General features: G+C 47.5%; 1 protein-coding gene across 5 annotated transcripts; it reads right to left on the bottom strand.

Moving 5' to 3' along the window:
• Positions 1 to 319: 319 nt before the first annotated feature.
• On the bottom strand, positions 320 to 16,938 carry LOC1277382 (beta-1,4-mannosyltransferase egh). Of its 5 annotated transcripts, XM_061641656.1 has the most exons (4): positions 7,021 to 7,396; positions 4,296 to 4,414; positions 2,948 to 4,136; positions 320 to 1,746 (listed from the first exon to the last, which is right to left on the bottom strand). In XM_061641656.1, the coding sequence occupies exons 3-4, from the start codon at positions 3,749 to 3,751 to the stop codon at positions 1,174 to 1,176; spliced, it is 1,377 nt and encodes a 458-aa protein (XP_061497640.1). In that variant the 5' UTR covers positions 3,752 to 4,136; positions 4,296 to 4,414; positions 7,021 to 7,396; the 3' UTR covers positions 320 to 1,173. The 5 variants fall into 5 exon arrangements, with proteins under 5 accessions (XP_061497640.1, XP_061497615.1, XP_061497629.1 ...); XM_061641631.1 differs by lacking the exons at positions 4,296 to 4,414; positions 7,021 to 7,396 and adding an exon at positions 16,470 to 16,938; XM_061641645.1 differs by lacking the exons at positions 4,296 to 4,414; positions 7,021 to 7,396 and adding an exon at positions 14,519 to 16,919.
• Between the last annotated feature and the right edge of the window lie 639 nt (positions 16,939 to 17,577).

The raw sequence follows: 17,577 nt of genomic DNA, 5'->3' as shown, positions 1-17,577 counted from the left end.
TCGTCCTCTCCGCAGCGTGAGGAAAACATAAGAAAAAAGGAGAGGTAGTGATCATTGATGGTTAGAATCGTCCAGTGCGGGCGAGTGGCGGCGGTGTGTGGGGGGCTGCGACCTCTACTTTCCTTACTAGTTTGCCCACTTTGCTTCGCTATCAGTTTTGTTTGTTTGTTTGCTACATGAACTCTTTTTGCTGCCCGCTCGCCGTGTGGCGCTTACACGCAGTGCCGGACGGCGAACATACACCGGGAGGATATGTCGCCCCGTCCGCACGGGTACATTTGTTTGTGTTTTGCTTGCATTAATATCTTTAGAGACTGGGTTTTTGCTGTAGCGGGACCGTTGTCAGTCGCCTTGATTTTTTTTAAATGTATATTCAAACTACCGATATTTAGCTATAATCCTTTCATCCCCCCCTCCTTCCGTTTCCGTTTTCCCGTTTGCTTTGATATAAAGAATGGTGCTCTCTCTTAGTAATGCTACGCGTTAAAAATTGCTTTTCGACCGTATCCTTTGCCCGCTTTAGTGGTGTTTGTGAGTGGGAGTGCTTGGGCTCGTGCTGCTTTGCGCCACCTTTGCCGAACCGGACTATTGGTCTGTGTTTGACGGGTGCTAAGAGCTAATCTACGCCCTTTTTCCCCCCTCCGGCACCGTTCCTGCTTCCTGCTCGCAAGCGTCGCCAAAAGGTGTGCTGCCCTTTTGGGGTGTGCTTTAGTTGCTTGAAGCGTTGAAGCGGTGATGTGCCGATGAACGAGTTTACTACTATTCTGTCCGGTTCGCAAGCGCGCGCGCACACACACGAGAAGATAGAAGGGAAGAAGGGGAGCACAATGCGCCACCCAGTAGTATGAGAGTGCCCAAAACGCGTTTGTATCTGCACTGAACGTAGCGCGGCGGAAGTCGCACCGTAAAGTAACGTACATTTGCCTGGGAGAGGAGGGGGGAGTTAGAATGAGGTAACGAAAAGGAGAAAAATCTTAACCGCTAAGAGCGTGTCGCACGTAAAAACTAACTCCCCATCATCATTACGCTTTCGAGATCTCGACACACCAACAGTGAACGACGCGGGAGACGTGCGCACACGCAAAGGTGTGGTGACCGCGAACCGCGGCAAACTTCCCTCCATCCACACACCATGTACCATACGCTCCACCCCCGGCCGCCATCCCCGGCGCCTTAGACGGTGACGAGCGCCCGAACGTCCTTCTGCACCACGTAGAATTTGTTCTTCTTCCCGACCAGCCCCCAGATGACGGCCACGTTCTCGATCACCACGTTGATCGGGATGGTGCACAGGGCGCCGAGCACGCACGCGAGAAACTTCACCAGCCCGAACCGGTACAGCGAGAACGACTTGATCACGCCGAACACGTACATGTAGATGTTGAAGCCGGCGATGAACGCGCACACGAAGTCGATCAGGTTCGGGCACGGGATCGGGTAGATCGCGGCAAAGATCATGTTCGAGGTGGAGAGCGGCATCGTGATCCAGGAGCAGAGGCTGATGCCGAGCAGCACCTTGTTCCGCAGCGGTATCTCGGTGGAGCGGACGACGAGCAGGATGCCCTGGAGCCAGCGCTTGCGCTGCTGCAGGAAGTCGGTCAGCGTGAACGGGGACTTTTCGTACATCTCGCCCTCGATGAAGTTGAACGTGTAGCCCTGGGCGAAGGCGCGCATCGCGAAGAAGCAATCCTCCGCCACCGAGCCGTCGATGCCGTTGTCGAACGAAACTGCCTTTTCCGCGTGAACCTTTAGGAAACAGAGAAAAAAAAACAAGGTCAGTGTGTGTGTGTGTGTGCCCTAGTGATGGGAAAAATGAAGTTTTCGTCGGAGTCGATTCCGATTAACTCCGAGGTTTTATAATAGTTCAGAATAGGTTCAGATTCCGGATAATAGCTTCAGAATCTATTTCCGGAATCGGAATGAGTTTCGAATCGGCTCAGGAATCGGAATCAGCTCCAAAATTGGCTCCGAAGTTGGCTTCGGAATCAAAATCAACTCCGGAATCGGAATCGGTTTCGAAATCGGAATTGGCTCCGGAATCGAAATCAGCTCTGAAATTGGCTCCGAAATTGGCTTTGGAATCAAAATCGACTCCGGAATTGGAATCAGCTTCGGAATCGGAATCGGTTCCGGAATCGGCTCCGGAATCGGAATCAGCTTCGAAATTGGCTCCGAAATTGGCTTCAGAATCAAAATCGACTCCGGAATCGGAATCGGTTCCGGAATCGAAATCATATCCGGAATCGGAATTGGTTCCGAAATCAGAATCGGCTCCAGAATCGGAATCAGTTCCGGAATTGGCTCCGGCACCGGAATCAGCTACGGAATTGGTTCCGGAATTGGCTTCGGCATCGGCTCCGGAATCAGAATCGTGTCCGGAATCGGCTTTCGAATCAGAATCGGGTCCGGAATCTGAATCAGGTCCGGAATCTGAATCGGGCCCGGTATCTGAATCGGGTCCAGAATCGGAGTTGTCTCCAAAATCAGAATCGGCTTCGAAATTGGAGTCGGTTTCGGTATCGCCATAAAAATAGACGTTTGGATCCAATGATGTTACGTATTAAAAGCCGCAAAGAATTCAAATTTACTTGTCTCAAGGAAAAATGATCCAGTCTTAAGGTGATTCCCAGTCCGGGAATCAATCCGATTTCGCTGTTGAAACTTCTTATTTCAATTCAAGCAATGATTCTCATTCCGGGGCGAATTCCAATTATGGAGACAATTTTGATTCCGTTTTCAAAGCAAATAATAATTCCCAGGCCAATTTCGATTCCGGAGCCGATTCTGATTCCGGAGCCTCGATTCCGGAATAGGCTCCGGAGCAGACTCCGAATTCGGCTTCGGAGTTAACTCCAAAATCGACTCCGGAGTTAACTCCGAAATCGGCTCCAAAATCGGCTCCGATATCGGAATCCGCTCCGGAATCGGAATCGGGTAGGTTCCTTACCTGCGTCACCACGTAGCTACCCTTCCAGCTGAAGTACGGTTTGTGGAACATCTTGAACTGCAACCGCAGCTTGCCCATATCGTCCGACACCCGGAAGCTGTCGGCGAGCGTCGTCAGCCAGTTGACCACATTCTCGTTCGCGTACGTGATCAGCCCCTGCCCGAACGGGTGCTTCCCGTCCAGCACGAAGTTGATGATGCCGCGCACACTGTTCTCCGTCAGCAGTGTCTCCTCGTCCAGGTGCACCACCCAGTCGTTGTTGTTCAGCACGTTCACCGTATCCTCCAGGCAGTACTGCAGCGCCCGCGCCTTAAACATCGCGCCCGTCTTCGTCTTGTACTCCTTCGGCACGACGATCTCGCGCGTCCGCCGGTGCTTCGGCAGCCCGATCGGCTTGTCCGTCACCACCTCGATCAGGAAGTTCTCCAGCCCGGTGTCCAGGCAGGTGTTCATGTTGCGCAGCACGTTCGTCTTCACCAGCTCCGCGTAGTCGCCGCGCGTCACGATCCGGATGCAGATGAACGGGGCGAGCAGGGGCGATCCCTTGAGCACCACCTTCTCCGGGAACGCATTGTAGATGACGAGCCCGAAGAAGTTGAACAGCACCTGCGGCAGCGTCAGGAAGGTGAGCAGCCGGAGCAGGTACAGGACGATCGTTAGCAGCGTACCATACTCCTCCCACGGGTCGATCGCGACGAACGCGCTCTCCGTCACCTTGATGCCGCCGCAGAAGATCTCGAACACGATCAGCAGCCCGAACAGTAGCGCACAGTGCAGGATGTGCTTGCTGGTGGAGTTGAGCATCGCTCGGTCGGCTTTGGGTTTGCTGGCGTGGTGTTCGGTTTTATTTTCGTTTTGCTTTTTTTGAGCCGGAGGGGCGCGCAAGAAACAGGGACGTGTCTATCTCTCAATCTCACACACACACACGTGTAGCTTATGCCCTGGCTTGGACGGCGTCGGTTAAGAATATTGTGAGCAGAGCTGCTACTTCTGCTGCTGCTGCTGTTCGGCAAACCATCAAGCGCAGGACGAAACAGGCTTTAAGTTCGCTTTGGTCGCATCGTTGTACAGCGACCAATGAGCGCACTAAGGACGTTCTGGATCCCGGTGTGCGTCTCGAAAGGGTGCGGCTGCACCCTTGCTTGCTGCAGGTGTGTGATGAGAGTCAAATCGGTGTGTTGTTGGGTTCCTAAAAGTAAAAAAAGTAAAAGGAGAAACCCGTTAGTGTGTGTTGAACCCAAAAAAATGTCCCTTAAACACGTCTTTCTTTTTCTTTTGCCATCTTGCAAATACGAAGGACAAAGGGTTGTGTAAATAAAGATAAGATTACGGTTTGCAGGCAACACACCTCTGGGCTAGTTATTACTAGTTCCTACTTTGCCATAGGTTCGGGATTTGCGTAAAGCGTTCTCGCACAAACAGCACGGTGCACTCGATCCTTTATCGCGGTTCAAAAATCGACCTTATCTTGTATCGCAAAAAAAAATGGAAAAGAAAGAATAAGCACACGCCCGTACCGGTACGCGCGAGGGCAGGTAGAGAAACAGCGGCAAAATGCTGCATTAGATAAGATCTAATACCCTGCTAGCTGCAAATCATATGCTTCAAAACGGTAGAACGGTGTAGTGGTGGGTATTGCCCCTCCACAGTAAACATAACGTTGTGTAATCGATACCGCACCGGATCAGGTACGCACGGAGGAAGCCGGGCGATCCGATCTGGCCCGTGGGAAAAGGGGAACCGGAGCAGTGGGCAAGAACGAACAGGCAAGGTATCACACCTGAAGGTGTCCAGTGTAGCGACCGCGACGCTCATCGCGGTAAGGTTCTCCTTACCGTTCTCCACAACGGCATGTGACGACTAGTCGAGTAGTCGACGAGTAGCGCGATTGCATCTCGATTGTTGTTGTTGTTGTTTTTTTGCTCTTCTTTTTTACTTTGCCGTATTGTTTTACATCAATAACACGCGGACGAGTTCGGTTATGCAACCGTGACATCATCATGCGAGATGACAGGGTGCAGAGATGGTTGGGAACGTTCGGAGGAAAATGGATGCAGCTGTTAGTTCCACGCGCTAGCAAAAGCAAGAGAGCCGGAGCGCGGGTCTTTCCCTCAATGCCGGTGTAACGCTTGGCACAACCACCACAAACACCTCCGTCGCGATTTTAAAGGTGTGATCAGGTTTTACCATCGACATCTAGATTTAGCGAAGCGTGCCTCACTCACCACCAGAAGACCTCGCTAAATAAACACTCGCGTGTTGTGCCCTGAGCTTGGTTTGAGTGATCGTCTCTCGCAAAACATTGATACAGTGCGCAATGAAAATTCCAGTAGGTGCGTTAGTATCTCTAAAACCCAAAAAACGGTTTCTTCAATTAAATATCTCCCTCCGTGTGTTCTGAACGCATATGACCCCTATATCAATTGCATTGGGTCACACTATTAACCCTCATCAAATGCTGTGTGCTCCCTCGCTCGGCTGCCGCTTAGAGCGGTACTGGCAGAGCGCACGAAACACTGTTGTTAATTAAAACCTCAGGCGAACCGTCACGCCCTTGGCGGAATGAGACACGCCAGGTTGTCTGTAGCCACCGCCGGAACCTTCGGTCTTAGAGTTCACATGTGCTTCACCATCCTAAAGGCGAAGAAACAAACCAACTCCACACACACACACACACGCACATTTTGACAGCTTACGGTCGACGGATTGTAAACCCCTAACGGACATAGTTTTGAAAAAAAATTGACCAAACATAGGACTAAACCTTGAAGCTTGCACCGAACGCAACACCTAACCTAACTTTCGGTTTCGGCTAGTCCTCCTGTGCATTGTGCTGTGTCCTTTACCCAAAGGGGGAAAACTACTAGCAGTATGGTACATAATACAAATATTCCACAATGGTACGATCCTTCCTAGAGTTAGACGCTTACTGTTACAGTTCTTTTCTCCCCCATACTGTGACGTGTTCAGAACGGGTAGGATAGAGAGCATACGGAACAGATTCTCCAGAATAGCAATGTACCGATTACAGTAGCCGTCCTCACAGCAATTCGATTACATGTCACCGGTGTATGTTACTAGATATGCAAACCTTGATATGGAATGACAAACTCGTTTTGGGTCGCGGGCTGGATTACAGTTGAAAATGTTCTTGCGGGCCGCAGTTGAGCGGGGAGTACTACTTTCGAACGACGAAAATCATTAAGGACTTATTCTTGGACCTACAATCTTATCTACATTGTTACGTAACCTACGTACCTAACCTAACCTACGATAACTCAACATTTTAGCACTACACCGGCAAACGTTGGATAGCACTATCAACACTCTCGTCCCTCATATTCACTCCCTTTCCAACAAAAAAAAAATGTAAAGTGTTCAATCCATTTGTTTATATTTACTCCGTCTGCCGGTTGCTGCGACCCACTGTCAAACACACAGGTGCAAGAACAAAAATGTCGACGAAACCTTCATCGATTTGAATGGCGAAAACGATACCAATTTGAGTGCTTCCGACGGAATCGAATGTATGTGTAGCTTACTTCACACATTGTTAATCGAACTCTAAAACTGAATGTTGAAACTTAGTGGATGCAGAATGTTAACTCCCTTAGTGGATAAACATTAGTACACCCGTTTTTCTTGTCTTGTAATCAACAACCTATTTCTGCTTCATTCTAATAACTGCCAAAGATTTTCGCGCGCTGTATGTTTGACATGTCTGCACAGGCATTACAGGCTCTCTTTTGTCGTGAAGTTACTCAGCGGGGACATATAGACGCTCCCTATCTGCTAGAAAAAACTGAACTTTAATGCTCCTGAACGACCTCTCAGATCACGTGAGCTGTTAAGACGCTTATACACCAAATGATAAAACGCTTCAAACAACTATCAAAGATTTTTATACTTCAACATTGATATAAACCAGTTCAAACCCAATTGTCTTTCGTTTCCTCTGTTTGATAGCGCTGCAGCTCAGTTTGTAAATACATCTAGGGTATATTATATAAGTAAGTGTTCCACCCTGGACCTAGACAAGACACTAAATGACAAATAAACAAACAAATGGTAACCTCTGCAGATGCCTCCGCGTTCCGCACAGCAAGGGCACACGTACAACACCCGGCGTTCGGCAACACACTGCACTGCCCGACTCTGTGGCTGCAGCTATGTCCGATAAGTACCGGATGATCGTTCGGGGGTAGAGTTGCTTGGTATGTTGCTGCCTTCCTCCTTTCTTCTTCTTTTTCTATTTTTTTTTTCTCGTTCTACTGGGAAGTTTGAGAGATTGCATCGAGCACTTGTTGCTCGGCTCACAGCACTAGCGGGCAAAAGCAATGGTTCGATTGATAAATTTGGAAGTGATACACCCCATCAGCTGCCCCCCCCCCCCCCTTGATACCCGGGAATCGGAAAACAATGCCGATCGGTGCTGTTCCAACGGCAATTCAACTAATGCGGAGAGTACATTGTGACGATAATGGGCGGTCGTAAAATGGGAAGACTAGCGATAGGGGCTGCTGCCGAGAGACAGAGCGTTGGGTGGCATGGTAGCAGTGCTCCGCCAGCACCCCTTAACCTTGGGTCGTAATCTCGTGCCTTAATGTAAGCGCTTGTCGAGGCGGGTTTTTCTTCAAGAAGCACAGCTTTTATTCGCTAATTTTTGCCTCCAAGTGTGCTCAAATGTATGGAAGATAAAAGAACACAAAAAAGCGCTTGTTCGTGTTTCGTCATTTGATCGCTGGAAAAAAAAACCGTATATCGTGTTGTTGACGGTTTGCAGCAAACATAGCGCTACCACAGAAAAAAGTATGCGTCCGTCTTCAGAGATCGTTCCGAGATTTGATGTCTACAAGCCGGCCTCAATCCAATGGCCGACTACCGAAGCGACAACTCATCGACAGATAGGTACTAATCAAACCCCCCCCCCCGCCCCCCCCCCCCCCCCCCCCCCGGCATAGGTTGCGGCCGGTATGCAGCAACAAAAAATAAACACAAAAGTTAATTAGTCATCCCACCGCGCTCCTGTACAGTCATGCCGGGCAGGGCCTGTTGATACAGCATCAAAGTGATGCACGAATCGAGCGCGCTTCCGGACGGCTCGCGTTATCAGCCTTCGACACACACACACTCGGGTAGCAGCAACGTTACGGGAAGAATTGTACGAAATCTAATCATCGAACAAACGGTCATTCGTACCCAACAGCGTTACAATTTCTTCTGCCACACATACAAACAGAAAAGCAGAAGCTTTGAGTCATCGGTACGCGTTTTGAATGCCGTATGCGGGAAACGCAGGGCCGTCACCACGAGTCGCCGCAACTCGTGACCCACCCGGCGTTCGGCTGAGGACAGAGTTGGGTGATTAATCGCAAGGGGCGTCATCGTTTTATTGGTAGAGCTGCGGGCTGATGAATTCCGAAGAAAGTACCGGTCTGACCTCCCTAGCCAGTACCTTATACCGCGTGATACCGCAGCAAGGGTGGGCAATAATAAATCGATTTCGTAAGGCAAAAATGATTAAACCCTGTGTGTGTGTGGTGTGGACTATGGTTTGTGTGTGTGTGTGTGTGTGTATGCGCACTGCAATCGGAAAACACTTGTCGCTAGACACACAACAATCGACCCCTTTCATTCGAACGGTGGGAACCGACCGACGGAGTGTGGGACGCCTGCCTGGATGCCAAAGATGGACCCGCACATCTCTCCTCCCTCCTTCATCCGCTTATCGGGAGTAGGGCTGTCAAAGTACATGCCGTTCCACCGGTGCTCGTCTTGAACAATTCCAGGCTTTTGGGACCGGAGGTTCGTCATCTGGCCTTATCGTAAAACACTGCGTGTTTTTTTTTATTGCCTCCATATTACGACCATAATCGCTCGTGCTGGGCCTCGAATCTCGATGCCCTGACACATCACACGTCCTCCAATAGCCAGCTTGCCAGGGTGAAAAAGCGTGAAACGAAGGCCCCGGATGACTTGAGTGGTTTTACTTGGACCGAGGGAGCGAGAGAGAGACAGCGGGACGTCTTGTTTTTTGTAATTTGAACGTGCACTAATGAATATTTAGCCCTTGGTAACATCTGACGACACTGCTGATAGTGTGTCTAGCAGTGCGACACATTCCACCCATTCCTAAAGTAGAGAGCAAAATGAAAAAAATATGCAAAATTATATCAGACAGTGGCGGCACAGAAATTGTGGGCAGAACCATCGCCAGATAAATTCTAGCACTTTAGCAAACATACGCTCTTGTATCTGTAGCAAACAATCTAGTTAATTTGCTTACTGCCAGCCCCACTATCTCTTTCTCTCTCTCTCTCTCATTTCGAACACCGTGCTAGTAGATCCGCGCTTGCACGGCATTCGCTAATTAAATGCGTTAATTAGTAGCGCCTCTCCACCCAGGCACCACGCTCCTTACACCACCACCCACGCAGGGCAGGTTGAGTTTAACCTTGCGGGCTGGTACGTGCGGGCTGGAACGGAATATCAATCAAGTAACCTCAACCTTTTTTTCTACGCTTGCTGCAGCTACTGTACCAAGTGGTTGAGTGCCTCGGGTTTGTTGGGTTTTTGTTATTGTTGTACTGGGTTGTCTTCTAACTTTTGAATAACATGCTCCCTAACGCATACCACAGTAATCGTAGTAAGTCTAAGCTCCGTCATTCTAGATGTAAAGGGGTCTCGTTCAATCATGAATTTAACCAATTTCAAAGTTGAAGTCTTTTGAAGATTTCCCATGTAATTTCAACAGTGGTTCTTATGATGCATGAAGTGTGTACCACTAAATTCTCGTATACATTTAGGCTTATTCTATTCTTGCAATTAGTGTTGGGTAAATCTGATTCAGATTCATGAATTTGAATGAATCAATGATTCAATGAGTCTGAATCTCGGTTGGAAATATGCAAGAATCTCAAAACAAAGCTCAACAAAGCTTGAGCTTCTTCTTATTCTTCTTCTTGGTGTAACAACCAACATGGTCATGCCATGCTATACAGGCATTCAAGACTTCTTGGTACCACGCAGCCGATTCCTGAGCCGATTCTAGAGTAGATTCCGAGCCGACTCCGATTCCGGCACCAGCTCCGGAGTCAGAATTGGCTCCGGGATCGGATTTGGCCCGGAAATCGCAATTAGCTCTAGAACCAGAATCTAGAATTGAAATCAGAAGTTTTAAAAGCGAAATCAATCCCAGAATCTCAAGTAAACGAGAAGTAAACAAGAAGTAAATTTGAGTTCTTGACGGCTATTGATACAATCGTGCTAGCTGCAAAGGACCGAAATGCCTATTCTCAAGGAGATACCGAAATCGAATTTGATTCCGGAGCCGATTCTGATTGCGAAGGCGACTTCTTGACCAATTTCGGGTCCCATTTCTGAAACCGATTTCTGAAACTGATTCCTCGATTCAAATCGATTCCGATTCCGTGAGCCGATCCCAGAGCCGATTCCGGAACCGAACGTTGGATTGTCTATAAGGAATTTCCTTACTTTTGGGCTAACGTTCTAGCTTGGTAAGCGTATTTTAAAGTCTTCGCCGAGAAATCGTCACAATCAGCCTTGTCGACTGCCCTCCTGTGTCTATTGATGTTCCCTTCCTCAGACTGCTAAAACGGCAAACATATTGCAATCGAGCAAACGAATCAAATGTATCGACTCGAATATAGAAAAAATAATAGAACAAGCCCATTAAGCATTCCTACATCTCGCGCAATCGCGAATTCGTAGCCAGAACGCGAACGTGAGCGTGGCAATGCAACGTTGTTTTATTCCATGATCATCGATCCTAACACACGGGGCCGGTTTCTCGAACGCAATTCCAAACGCGCTGTACCCGCCACCGTAAAGTACACACTACACACCATTGTGAATGGGTTGTTCCTGCCCGGTGAAGCACCCAGTGACATTCGGAGTGGAGCGGGCGTGCGCCCGCCTAATCAGCGTCACGTTGCAGCCGCGTGTGTGCCCGGTCCTGGGGCAGGGGCAAAGTAGAAGGGATGACACACACACACAAACACACACTACTTACGGTGCGCTTACGGAACACAACTAGCTGCTCTTACTCCCGGAGTTCTGCGCTCCACTAGCAGCTGATTGTTTGTTTAATTTCTTCTCCCGCAACCCCCTGTTCCCTTTTTTTCCACACGAGGAAAATACATGAACGCATGAAAGCTGAACCGACCAGCCAGCAGGGTATGGAGTTACCTCGACCGTACTCGTAGAGGAGCTTCTTAAAAAGAGAATTGTAATTGAGGTGGGGTGGCGGAGCGATGTTGCATTATTAATAAACATCAAACAGTGGGCTGCACTGATATTGATGCCCTATACCCGTAGCGAATGGGTGGGGAATTGTGTCAAGCACACTCCACAGGATTTACAACCGCCGAAAGGGTAAATATTTGAATCCGATAGCTCAAATAAGCACACTTTCAGGCTTGCTGTTGACTTGCAGAAGAGAAAACTGTGACTTGGGCGTATCGAGACGAAAGGGAAACGAAACCGACGCGTGACCAAACCCAAATAAACCACGTCCAAATGAGTTAATCAATGCTGGCTGTAGGTGCTGCCGGCTAGTAGTGGTTTGGCCATTAGGCTCGAAAACTGTTCAGCGATTAAAGACAAATGTAACATACCACTGGAATTATAAACAAAACATTATTACGTACAAAAAACACTCGTACTCCGCACAGCGGGGAATTGCGTCAACGACGCAATGCATAATGGGAATAAACAATATTGCACCAAAATTTGTGGAGGTCGCGCGAGGTCGGCCCGCGAAGGGTAACCCCGCGTGATGATCGAGACCATATCGGCATCCGTTTCCTGCTGTACTTTGTAAGTTTGTTTTTTATACGCCTTCGGGCCAATGATGCCATTGTCGTTTGCCGCCATTGGGGGCGTTCGTGTTGATTTTGGGTGAACTTAAACCGTTTACCCCGTGTAATTTCCCATAACTGTGCAATGATTCATCGAGCCGAGTATTTTAAAGTGCTGTAGAGAATCGTCGAGTGGCTTTGTTGCTGTGCTTTAGCTCCCCGACACGTCATACATTGAAACGAAGGGCAAAACAAAAAAGAGATAAATTGTGTTTTTCTTTATTTAAAACACAATTGCTGTTTGAAGTTAATTTGAATTTAACGGAAAACTGATTTGCTGTTAAAAAAAGACCGTGTCAATTCAATCCCACAACACACCTAATTAAAAAGATCAACACACAAGCAATGCCGGAATGCACCCCACAGCACAATTGGGCACATTTTCGTGGCACTTTCTCTTGCTACATCTCGTCTCGTTTTCACCGCCGGGAAAACTGTACCCGCCCGCCGCTGTGCCGCCGGTGCGCACATGCGCAGCACGATGCGAAGCGTACGTCGAAACATGGCGTTCCCCATATGCCGCTTTTCCGTAATAGGAAAAAACACATACACACACACACACAATCGAGTACAAATAAAACAACTAAAGAAGGCCCGTTTCCCTTTTTCTGCAGCCGCTTTTCGAGCCGCTTCTGCTGTTCGAGCCGCAATCTATTCGCAAACGTTCAACAAAATGGGCCAGTGGTGTTATCTTTTCGAATGGTGGATTTGCGACAATAGAAAACAATGCTTAAGATCTCTCTCCCTCTCTCTCTCTCAGTTAAAAATCCGCTCAAAAATTCACAATCGATGGGCTCCGCTTGACCTATACCAGTGATCGGCAACCTGGTTCAGTCTAAATCGCTGAACGATCGTTTGACAGCGCCTTCAGGCATGGTTTATTCAGCAAGAACTCACCCTACGGAATCGAGCAACAACGGAATCGACAACTGAACAAAACAGCATGCTAGTTAAAGGCGTATTATGTGCAGCATTGTAATTGTGATACATCTTATGTGATACATCTTGCAATTTTATCTGTAAATGCTTGAGCTCTGGTATTAAGAAGATGAGGCCTGCTCTCTTAAGGAATTAAATAAGACAACCAATAAAAACAGCCAAATATCTCCATAAGGTACATTCTGAGCGAGCAACAACCTCGAATGCATGATAATTAGTGTTCGGTTTCATAAATCTTTCGTTGAGATTCATTTGTATGAATCTTCAGTGACGATTGATTCGAATCTCGAGTCGAATCTTCAAAGATTCACGAATCTTCAAAGATTCACGAATCTTCAAAGATTCACGAATCTTCAAAGATTCACGAATCTTCAAAGATTGACGAATCTTCATAGATCCATGGACCATCAAAAATTCATGCTTTTCTAAATATTCATGAATCTCCAATCTATAAGCTTCATAAGTTCATTAAAATTAATATATATCCAGGGATTCATTAATATTTTAATAAAAGATTTGAAGAGATTTAAGATTTCCAACGCATTGTATTTTCCCAATCCCACCTAAAACATGCCCGTTGTGGGTTCAAGCATTGCATTAACAATCTCTCCGTAGCAAAACAAACTATCAAGCTACGTGATACTTTCCAAGCAGTATCGAAAGCCTGTATAGGCTGCCATGACCATGTAGGTTGTTACACCAAGAAGATGAATAATAAAAAGCTCCAGCTTTATGATTGTTTAGAGATTTAAGAATCCCTTGAGATACGTTAATCTTTCGAGATATAACAATCTATTGAGATTCATGAATCTTTGGAGTTTCAAGATTCTGTCGAAATTCATGATTTTTTTAAAGATTCGTGAATCTTTAGAGATTCATCAATGTTTGAACGAAACCCATGAATCTTTCCAACCGAGATTCAGATTCATTGAATCATTCCAAAGATTCATGAATCTGAAGCAGATTTACCCAACACTAAGGACAATTGTTTACAAATTCACCAAAAACGGGAGTTAATCTTTTTAAATGTTGATGTCATGATTGCAAATGTTGTTCTCATGTTCCTAAATATTTGTTTGCTTTAAAGCACCAAAGCAGAGACTTCTCAAGAACGAAATTCTTGGGACGGAAGAGGATCCAGACGAACTGAAGGACACGTTCTGTACCAGACCTAGGTAGCAACAAAACATAACAGGACAAAGGCGACAACAGAAAATCTGGTCAAACAACGACAGCTAAACCTGGGATAAGTCTGTTGGAGGAAATTTCTTGGGAATGAAATTAGTCGAAGAAACGGCGTCGTGTAACTAACTTAAACATACGGCTAAATATAATGAAATAAGTGTAAAAACTTTCACCAAGAAATATAAATGTAGTAACTAATATTTGTGCTACTCTCGCAACACCATTTTCACACACAAAAAAAAACAAAGACTTCAACAGGAAGATCGTAGCAGTCTCGGCATTATATCTTGTGACGAAAGAAACTATTTTTTTTTTGTTTTTGATTTGTTTTTATAACATCGTAGCAAGAATGCTGCACAACAGCAAGTAACAGAGATTGACAACCACTGATTAACCGTCCCGTCGCGCCGGAGAGTGAATGAAACTTGTGCACGAACGAAAAACGCTCAGGAAAAACTGCATCGAAATACACTGCCTTCCCCCCATCCCTCATCCCCCTTCAACACCAACAAACACACCACCATACGCGCCACGTGAAAAATCACACGATTCAAGTAGCTCCACTAACCTAGCTTTTCACAGTTTTCACCTCACTTTTCACAATTAAACCAGGCAGCAAAGCGCGGCTTTCCTTTTCGACTCGAGTGTGTGCGTGTGTGTGTGTGTGTGTATTTTATCGTTTTTTTTCCTCTCCCCCCCCCCCACATCTCGCTCTCTTTTTCCGCTCGGAAAATTGCACTCGGATTGCGGCGTTCCGAAACGTCAAATGACGTCACGAGGTTTCTGTTTCTCTTCCGTTCTCTGCGGGAGTGTTTGTCTGTGTGTGTGTTGCTTGTAGAACGGCACACCACCGTAAAGTTTGCTTGCTGGTAGAGGAATTGATTGATTGTCTGTCGCTATCGGTTTGGGGTGGTATTTTTTTTTATTTTGTGTCTGCTCTTCTAGCAGTATGACGATGATGTGATAGAAAGAGAAAGAGAAGTGATTTCGCGCCTGTAAAAAGAAATCTCAAATCACACACACACAAACACGCACGCAATCAGAAGTAGGCGCAGAGGCAGTGAGGATCATCACAGATATAAAAAAAATGAATGCATCTTATATAATTTTGCAAAAAGCCCTCCTCCCCGCTTCCTACCCTGCTCCGCACTGTTTCACTGTTCTGTCTCCTGTTTCGCGAAAAGGACAAGCGAACCGTATGGCACGGGGAAGACCTAATACAACAATTTTCACCAACAATTGAAACCTTCCCACACACACACACATACACACAAACGCACACACTGGTGAAGCACCAAACCGCACACATATACACGCAGCCACGCTCGCACGGCCGGGCGCGGGCTTGGCTTTTTGGTTATGGATTTCTTCTTCTTCTTCTTTTTCTAGCGCTCTTTCCATACCTTTGCGGTCGAGAAATTCGGCACCAATTCTCGCACCAAACCTTTGTGTGATTTACCTTTTTCTCTCTCTCTCTCTCTCCGGTTCCCACTCTTGCGCTCGACCTTTGCCTGCTTCGCCCCACCGTTTCGGTGGACCTGCGGCACTAAAAACAAAAGCGTTTTTGGGCGGAGGAAAAGGAAAACACGACACCCTTCCCCTGCGGTGGTGTTTTACCGGTTCACTGACACTGACAGCGTGCGGAAAGCGGCGGCAGCAGCAGCCTTTCGAAACGGTTTACAACACAACTCTGTGCGGGCCACACACACACACAGGCTACTGGACCACAGCAAGCAATGGCAAATACTACACGCACGCACACACACACACGCGCGCCTGTATGTCAAGGCAGGAGGCGAACGACAGATGTCAAACGCGCGGCGGAAGGCGAAGCAGGCGTTGCGGCAGTGCGACACGCGCAAAAGAGGAGAAACTGTGACGGTTTGTCAGCTTTTCGGTACGCGGGCCCTAGCGCGGCAAAGGGAAAATCCACATCAAACACACACACACACACACGTGTACACACGCAATGGATGGGGTGAGCAGACAAATGTACGACACATACACACAGTGAAATTATTGAACAATGCAAAAACAAACCATCACAGGAAAATTGATGATATATTGTGTTTGGTGTGTTTGCCGAGCTTTTCACTTAAATATAGACTAACATGGCTTACACGTACGCACATACACATCCATACAAACATTGCCGAATTTTAAAGTCCAAGAACCACATTCAAAACGTTCACAGAGCCCCCGTAGGCAACGCGTCAACAATATGTACTCGGAGCGCACCGAGCAAGCGAAGGGCGTATGAGTTTTCCTCAGGGCGCGCACTAATGGAACATTTTCTAAATAAAAAATACACACACACACACACACACACACACAGACACAGAAACCTTGCCGGGAGGTCCTCAAGCCTCATGGGTGGAAATCGAAATGAAGAGCGGAGTCGCCGATAAAAAAATCGAATAAACACACAAACACACACACACACACACCCACACTTATCGAGCCATATTTGGACACCTGAAGCTCAGAAAACTTTTCCGGGTGTCCCATCGAGTACTTACGCTTGTTTGGTTTTGCTTCATAAACACACGGCTCCCGTTTGATTGCTGAGGACTGGGGCCATCCAGAATCGATAGGAAACGGTCCTCTTCTTTGTTTAGCACCGTCCACCTGCCCGAAAGGTTGGTCGGATTGTTGCAAAGCCTGCCGCTGCTGCTGCTCGGTCCAAATTACAGCTTCCCTCCGCGCTCGGGGTGTTGGGGTGTAGCTACACCGGAACCGCACCCCGTTACACACTGATGAGCCCGCCCGCCGCAACGGGGAAAGGGGATGCTCGGGGCGAGAGGTAGGTGTCTGTCCGCTGTGGTCTACGTGCACCCACCAGGAGCACCATCGAAACCGTACGTTCTGGAGGCAGGCGGCGAACACGTACGCTACACACTCACACACACGGGCGGCCCTACCTATCACGGGGTGGTGCTACTACTGGTCTGAGGCTACCAACATCACGCGCAGTGCACATTATCAACCAGGGCTGTCGGTGCGCGGTTGGCACTCGCCGCGTGAAAATTCGCCCCATCTCTTTCGCTCTGGCGGCAGTCGTATACCCTGCTGCCCGAGATCGGACCCGAAGCGGAGGAACCCTGCGCAGGTTCGGCGCTCACGCTCTGGCGCAGGTATTCATTGGGTGGCCGCCCGGGCACTCGCGTAAACCCTTCAGTGCCGGCAGGTGCCGTGGAAGGGATGGTGTAATTTTGTGGAAGTAATAACCCAAGTGACATTTGCTCGAAATTGTTTTCCCATATCTGCTCGATTAGTACTCGATACGCCTGAATTTGTAGATTTGTGTGTGATCGAGTGAGTTGAAAGCGCTAAGATTTGGTGAGTTCGTAAATTAGACTTTTTACTATCGATTGACGATGTCGTCGAGCTCATTTAACATTCGTAGCTTTGATTTTTTATGAAAAACAAAAGCAAATTTTGTGTGATGTTATTTTATAAAAAATCGATATTATATATGTATAAAATGGCTACATGATCAACTATAACGATAGGAAACATCATTTCCGAGCGAATCTAAAAGAAAACAACGAAAAAGCCGCCTCACAGTTGATTTTAAAGGCCTTTTTCTAAATTCCCTTAAACTGGTGCAGTTTAAGGGAAGTTTAA

Source organism: Anopheles gambiae, chromosome X (assembly GCF_943734735.2).
Source record: "Anopheles gambiae chromosome X, idAnoGambNW_F1_1, whole genome shotgun sequence".
Lineage (NCBI taxonomy): Eukaryota > Metazoa > Arthropoda > Insecta > Diptera > Culicidae > Anopheles > Anopheles gambiae.
The sequence above is the reverse complement of the archived record's forward strand: the minus strand, read 5'-3'. Positions and strand labels throughout refer to the sequence as shown.

Excerpts from the sequence above, each read along its gene's own strand:
- LOC1277382 (XM_061641631.1), bottom strand. The coding sequence starts at position 3,751 with ATGCTCAACTCCACCAGCAAGCACATCCTGCACTGTGCGCTACTGTTC. Across the intron at positions 1,747-2,947 it reads GTAGCTACGTGGTGACGCAG|GTTCACGCGGAAAAGGCAGT; the intron begins GTAAGGAACCTA and ends TGTTTCCTAAAG.